The sequence below is a fragment of the Oculina patagonica genome, unplaced genomic scaffold (genome assembly GCF_052425735.1).
Source record: "Oculina patagonica isolate OP01 unplaced genomic scaffold, crgOcupat unplaced459, whole genome shotgun sequence".
Classification (NCBI taxonomy): Eukaryota; Metazoa; Cnidaria; class Anthozoa; order Scleractinia; family Oculinidae; genus Oculina; species Oculina patagonica.
The window spans coordinates 1-7,539 of record NW_027558318.1 but is presented as its reverse complement, the minus strand read 5'-3'; the positions used below and the strand labels follow the sequence as shown (position 1 = coordinate 7,539).

At 40.6% G+C, this 7,539-nt stretch overlaps 1 protein-coding gene across 1 annotated transcript; it reads left to right on the top strand.

Moving 5' to 3' along the window:
- Positions 1-367: 367 nt before the first annotated feature.
- On the top strand, positions 368-7,057 carry LOC144640768 (transient receptor potential cation channel subfamily M member-like 2). The gene is made up of 9 exons (XM_078499844.1): positions 368-568; positions 1,424-1,589; positions 2,096-2,243; positions 2,586-2,664; positions 3,220-3,320; positions 4,007-4,141; positions 4,382-4,426; positions 6,766-6,801; positions 6,914-7,057. Exons 1-9 carry the CDS (start codon positions 397-399, stop codon positions 7,055-7,057), a joined length of 1,026 nt encoding a protein of 341 aa, XP_078355970.1. The 5' UTR covers positions 368-396.
- The last annotated feature ends 482 nt before the right edge of the window (positions 7,058-7,539 follow it).

Here is a 7,539-nt window from a genome sequence, read left to right as displayed (position 1 = left end):
ATGAAGGTAGATGATTTTGGAAGTTTGTACCGCATTTTTTTGTTTTCACGCGGTCTACAAAAAAATTCGCTCTTAATATTTTTCCAGTCAGCGCCTGTTTCTGCCAAAATGCAGACCTGTGTTTGTCTCTAAATATTTATGAAATCCTCTACTTTCAAGCTAAGGCGCTTTGTTCACCAAATGTGGGTGTAGCGTTTTGTTACAAACTCTTGGACGTAAACCTTTTTCTAAATTTAAGCTAACGTGAACTGGAAGTAACATACGTTTTTGCGTTTGGCCGTGCTGTTTGTGTGCATTTTTTCGTGGTTCTTTCAAGGAAATACAGTCAGAGGTCATTACAATTCTGTTTTGTACTGCATATAGGACAAGAATGGTCTGTATCCAGCATGGTACCGTATGGAACAGGTTCCAGGATCCAGTGGCCATGGGGCCTTGCTAGATTCCAATCACTCGCATTTCTTACTGGTGGATAATGGAACAGAAGGGAAGTATGGCGTAGAGATTGATTTGCGCTCAAGATTCGAGGAAGCTGTGATGAAGGCCAAAACTTATTCCAGGTCTGCCGCAGGTAGGTCAAAAGTTCAGACAAGTGGAGAGAAAAAATAAAATCTTCAACTAAAGGATATTGCCTTGATGTACAGCCAAAATCTCAAAAGTATCATTAAAAGAAATGTAGGGATAAGTAAAAGAAGAATCAGCATCTCAATCAGATAAAAAGGTTGAGTCTGCATTCGAGGCTACAGTAGTGGCCCATCAGGCCGGAGGTTATCCTGGTTTCCTAAGCATGAAGTGACTAGAAGTATTGCTACTCCCCCCAGGATCCTTCGCAGGGTTAACCCACAGCATTAAATTCGCCGGTACCCATTTATACCCCTGGGTTGAGAGAGGCACCGTAAGTGTTAATCGTCTCACCAGCTAGAACCTGGACCGCTCGGCACTATGCATTAGGCCACCGCGCCTCCCTCGTAAAGAAATGTAGGGATAAGCAAACTATTTTATAAAGAATCATCATCTCAATCAGATTTGGGGTTAAAATCTCCAAGTAATGTGCTTAAGCTATGGAGAAAAAAAGCTTCTTTCCTCTGAAAAAAACACAGCTTTTCTGACCACGTCGTTTCTGACAGCTTGGTTCAATCGTATAATGTTTGAAAATGCGGGAAAAAGTATGAAATGTTTTGATTATTTTTCTGAACCTAGAAAATGAAGTTAATTCTAGAATTGTGTCCAAGTTTGTAATCGTTGAGTGAAATCTGAGTCGGCTACCTCATTTTATATCCTGGCACTGTTATTTCACTCATAACCTCAAATCTGAAAAAAAAGAGAAAAAACTGGCTACAAAATTACAAAGTTGCCTTGAATTTTGTCCACAAAACTGTGTAGGAACCCTGTGACCTTACAATGTCTTGGTGTCATATTTTTCCAGGTGCCATTGGTGTCCCTGTGGTTCTGTTGGTTCTGGAAGGTGGACCGAACACTGTGCGCACCATGTGTGAGTTGATCAAGAAGAAAATCCCTGCAGTTGTGGTGGATGGAAGTGGACGTGCTGCAGATGTAGTGGCTTATGCTTACAGCCACACAGTGAAGAAATGGTGAGCGTTTTTAGGTACCTTCGTGGCAGTTGTGAGCTTCAGGAAAACAATTCAGATGAAATGTGTTGGTTCATAGTATCACCGTTTAACATATCACAGTTAAATAACACCTGCCCCCCCCCCCCCCCCCCCAATCCCTTCACACTCCTTCCTATATTTCTTTGCTCTTTTCCTCTCCTTTTGTTCAAACAACTCTGTATAACTGATACGATCACTGGAGTGACGTGGTCTGACCAATAAAAACGAACATGCTACCATTTCAACCAATCAGGAGCAAGCTACAATCGTGAATTAGCCGATGCTGCCTAGTTTCCCGCGCTTTGCCGGCACCGACTGCATATTTTCCTCCGCACTTGGAGCCGATTGCATACTTTTGCTTCAAGTTTTGATTTTCTCGTTTAGCCATTGCGTTTGTTGTGGTTAGGTAGATGTAATTACCTTTAATTGGCTTTAGTTTTCTGGCGCATTCATTTGAAATGTCTCTGATATGTTGTTTTTCTCTTCAGTGAAGGAAGGACGGAAATCAACATCATTGATCCAGCATTTGAAAGCAAGATACGAGCCAAGGTGGCAGATGTGTTCTCATTTGAAAAGGATAAAGATGTCAGCAAACATTACAAGATGATTGAACAAGTGCTGGAGGACGAAAAAATGGTGAGTCAACTCATCCGGCTGTTTTTTTAATCACATGTCGTCATCATCGTCATCGACATCGTCATCGTCATTATTTATTAGCTTTAAAGTTCAGGTTACTCTCATGAAACCTTCAACATTCCCGGTCGCCTTTTTTTATTCACAAACTGTGTATAAATTTTCCACCATTTCACATATTTGACACGACTCAAAACTTTTTCTTGCTCCTAAATCCAAAGAAACTTTAAAGTAGCAGTCCTAATTTTAAAGCCTCAAAAAGAAATAAGCTTCCCCTCGGCGGAATTCATAGAGTTTGCGGTTACTTGCCATTGCCAGTAGTTTCAAGTGTTTGTTTTTTTGTAGATCTCGATATACAGACTTGATGATGAGACCAATATACCTCAAGACATTGATCTTGCTATTCTGAAAGCCCTATTAAAAGGTGTGGTAGTGTTCAGATAATTCTATTCATTTGTTTTAATTTATGAAGTTAATTTATGCTATATTAAACTCGTCATTCGGTAACAAGGAAATGTCTAAACCTGCACGAACCCAGCCTACGTTTTGGAAGGGGGTAGATTATTTAATCTCTTACATACAAAATGGCGGATCATCCAAACAGAAAGGCAGCGGAGCTTTAGACATAAGTAAACAGGTTAGATAGATTAGAAAGTTAGAGATAGTGTGAATGAGATCCGTAAATTGTGGAAAGAATATTGCTCGAATGCGAGACTTGTAGAAAGATCAGAGGTAACATCGAATGCAGGACTGTATGAAGGACCGAGTGTGTGACTGTATGTAGAACCGATTGCGTGACTGTATGAAGAATCGAGTGCGTGACTAAATGAAGGATCGAGTGCGTGACTGTATAAAATTAAAAGGTAGCAAGCAGAAAGGTTCGATCAATGGCTTAAAATCAGTGGTCGAGAAAACTTTCTAGAATCCTCTTTTTACTAATTATATAAACTCTGTATTTATTGATACTCTTGATTAACAGCCAACAGTTCCAGTCGTTTGGTGCAGTTAAATTTAGCGCTAGCCTGGAACCGTATTGATGTGGCCAAAAGTGAGATCTTCACAGAGGAGAAACATTGGACGGTAATTTGTTTTGTTCAATTTCAAAAGTAAAATAGCTTCAGTTCTCTGTATTGTCCCCAATGAAAAAGATTATCCCAATCCCGAAAAAAGGTTTATTACCATTTTTTTTTCTTTTGTAAAAAATTAAAGGGTGAATAAAGTTTTTGTTGTGTGTTGTTGTTCTGTTTGTTGTTGTATTCTTGATCACCGTTGCATCACCGATGAACATCAGTCTGCAAGCTGTCTCTGATCATGATCGACTGAACGGAGCAAACTTCTCCGCTCACACGCTCGTCGGCTGGGCTGCGTTTCAGTAGGGAAAAATTCGAGGCTTCTTGCAGTGTCTAAAAATCAGGCACGGCGGAGCCGGGGGTGGGGGTGCTGGGAGCCCCCCCAGAATTACCGAAAAAAAAATAAAGACTTACTAAGAGAAGAGTCTTTTAAGCCCCCCACTTCAAGTCACTAGTCAGCCCCCCCCCCCCCCCCCCCGCACTTGGAAAATTGCTCCGCCGTACCTGACAATGTTATCTTTGTATTTTGCCAATCCTTGGTCGTACTGCAACTGAGCAGTTTTCTTTTTCTCTCAAAAGTTTACAGCGCGATGTTCCAATACCGTCCTAATTAAACTCACTCAAGAAGTAACATTGTGTACGCGTGGTCTGGCTAGGCGCTACGTTACAAATGGTTATGTTTTTATATTTATGTAGACGGAGGCCCTGTCTAATCCAATGCTGGCCGCTTTACTCGACGACAAGACAGGTTTTGTGGAACTCTTTCTACAGAATGGTCTTAGCATGAGAGAGTTTCTCACCCCACAAATCCTCTGTCAGTTATATGAAAGGGTAAGTAACTGTCACAGCCGTCTCTTCATTTATAACCACACGCATCAATAAACACGTCGAGCTTTGTTAAATTTCAATGGAAAGATTTACGAAAACTGTTTAAATTTTCTTTGCTTGCCAACCGCCTGTTCACCTTTTCAAATATAATGTGCTAAACCAGTTTTTGCATTATTATTCACTTACAAATAGTCGTGGTTGAACTTACTAGCCTCGGCTTGAAATCTTGTTGAACTTTTTCAGGTTCCTGCAAACAGCGTTATCGAGCGACTCCTTCAACATGAAAAGGTTTGTATAACTTCTTGCCTTGAAAAGAGTTAGTGTCTGTGTATGAGTGCGGAACACGGAGCACTTTTACTTGATGGCGGCTTTAAAACGGCTTGAAAATCATTTCTTCAAGTTCGACTGATTTTGTATTTTTTCACATTAATGACACGAATTAGAGCTAATTTATTTTTGTCTAGCCAATATCCAGGGTGGATTAAATTCGCACCAGCATTAGCCTGCGTAGCTTGCTGGATTTGCGACCGAGTGCCGTTTGCTTTGTTTATGGCAAACAGTAGAGAGACGGAACCGAGGAGCCGCAAGGAAATTGGGAGGAGTCGAGTTTCAGCTCTAATCCCGTCAGCAACGCAGGCTACTTTAGCATTTTATGTGTTTTCCCGTGCCGTTGCGGCTAGTTCTATTTCCCGCGCAAGCCGACGCTTACATGTTTTCCTGCTCTTGCTGCCGCCGGTGACATGACTTCCCGCGTTTGAACGAGTTCTGATTAGTTTATTACGATATTGGGTTATCTGTGGGCGCAGTGAATAGCTACCCTTCCTGTATTGCAACTTCACATTTTTCTTGGTGCGTTCTAAAACTGCTTACAATTGAGTGTCGTGAAACCAAAACCCAAGTAATCACTCTAGCCAATTACAAAGCAGGCAAACAATCCAGTGAACCAATCAAATCTCGAAACAAATACATGAAGCCGGCGCGAAGCGCGGGAAAACGTGTGCGAGTGAGCCACGATTGTTTTTTTCTGATTGGTTCAGAAAAGTGGCACGAGTGTTTGAAGCCAACCACTAAGCATAGTAATGCAAAAACCAAAAGTGAAAATGCTCTGTTGAAAAAAGTTTAATTATGGTTACTAAGGCGCGAACACTCAAACACGCGAACACTAATATTTAAAAACTTAATAATAATATTTAAAACTTATATTGCGCTTTTTCTATAAAAATATTCAAAAGCACATTACAATAATTATTATTAAACTAAATTAAAAAAGTTACACAATAAAAATGAATTTAAAATTACACTTTTTCTTCTAGATTTATTTGTTTTCAACCGTTTGGAGCGTGAAAAAGTTACATTTACATCGTCTAGAACTTTCAACCTCTTCAGGGTTCTCTTCAGGACATGATAATGAATATTATATAAGTCACTACGTTAAATATGCTGGGCAAGTGAGAAAATAGCACATGAACATTGATTCCCTAAGGTGCTGTCTAAATTGTCTTATTGTTTGAGTTTCTTAGGATAATAGTATTTAATTAGGATATGTACGCAGTTCTATTCTTACGCTCTGGTGATTTGTCTTTGTGCGTATTTGCGTATATATACAATATTGAAATAAGAATAAGAATAAGAATAAATAATAAGAACGTTTCCATGCTTGGCGAACCGCGCCAGTCCTATCATTCCGGTCGCAAAAATAACGTTGTTGCTCCGCAACTCATTGTGCTGCTCCTCGTTGGGTCCTGGTCTGGGGGACGGCTCCCTGCGAATATTCCAGTTTACTGTTCATTTGTAGTTGCTCCATTCCCGAGTATTTTGGTAGTCCCGTCACGATGTTGACTCCCTCCTGCACCTGCCGGGTCAGCGGGTCCTTGTGGGTGCTGGTGATCCACATGTCAAAGGTCACCTGCCGGCCGTTGTGGTAGTCAATCACATGTTTGCCCAGGGCGTTGTTTGTCTGTCGCTTCTTGGTCGCGTCTTGGTGATCTAGTGCTCGGGTGAATCCATTTCGCGCCGATTCACCGATGTAGTAAGAGACCATCGGCTTACCAGCTTCGCCTACCACCTTTTCGCCGCTGTCGGCTCTGTCGGGGATGGTGTCTGGCCCCTTGGTCTTACAGTCGCGGCATTCTATCAGGTAGCAGCAGCTATTTCGCGAGCATGGTCCTCCTCTCTTCCTGTCGGGCCTTGTCTCCGCGCTGCGACACACTAGACAGTCTGCTCTGTTGCACGGCCCTGCCCAGGGATCTTTCATCAACCTTGAGCTCATCTTTTGACCTCCTCTTTCTACGATTTTTTTAAAATTACACTATTTACATATTAAAATTTCCAGAGTAATAGTGAAAGGTAGTAAAAAGTAAAATTTAAGAATCACAATATTAAATCAAATGAATAACAAATCTAACTAAAAGCCTTTCTAAATAAATATGTTTTGACAGAACGTTTCAAAGACTCGATGGATGTTTCCTGTCTTATTGGCAGAGGAAGACTGTTCCATATGAATGGGGCAGCTATCAAAAACGCGCGATCTTCCAAAGTCTTTTTCGTTTTCAGCCGAGGTCTTTGAGACAAGCAAGCAAAGTTCTCAACGTTTGAAAATAACTAATTTTTCTCTCTTTTATTTTCAGAGAAAGAGACATGTGAAAGAACTGGACATGAAAGTGGTTGGTCATGTGATTGAAAACTTGATGGGCGATTCATATCACAGTCACTGAGACACGCAAGCAAAGTTCTCAACGTTTGAAAATAACTAATTTTTCTCTCTTTTATTTTCAGAGAAAGAGACATGTGAAAGAACTGGACATGAAAGTGGTTGGTCATGTGATTGAAAACTTGATGGGCGATTCATATCACAGTCTCTACCGCATAGATGGTCGCTACCGCAAAATCAGTCAGTCAGTTATCGTGGGTAAGTCATGAGACTAAGGAACTTAAAAAACGACAGCAACAAAATCGATTTTGCTGTTTACCGGTAATATTAAAAAAAGTTCTTGGTTAGGAATTAACAATACAGTCCGACCTCTATTAAGCGGCCACCCTCGGGACTTTGAAAAGTGGCCGCTTAATAGAGGTACAATATAATTTGGATAGGTATGGCAGTAAACATGATTTTATTGACTCTACATAGCAAAATGCTTTTAAAAAGTGATCATATATGAAGATAAATCCAAAATTCATTGTAACAAAACAGCAAGTGCATTTCCAGGCCATGCATAGTTCTAGGTCCAACACAGTGGGCACGTAGTTGAAATGTACAGTATTTCTTCGGGTTTATAATATACAGAAAAATATGCAAAACATCGTTGACAAGTTTCTTAGGTCTTAGCTCAAGATATTTCACGGACGATATATCTCATCTGTCACCATTTCGCTTGAAAAGATAATTTGCTGGCCGCTTAATG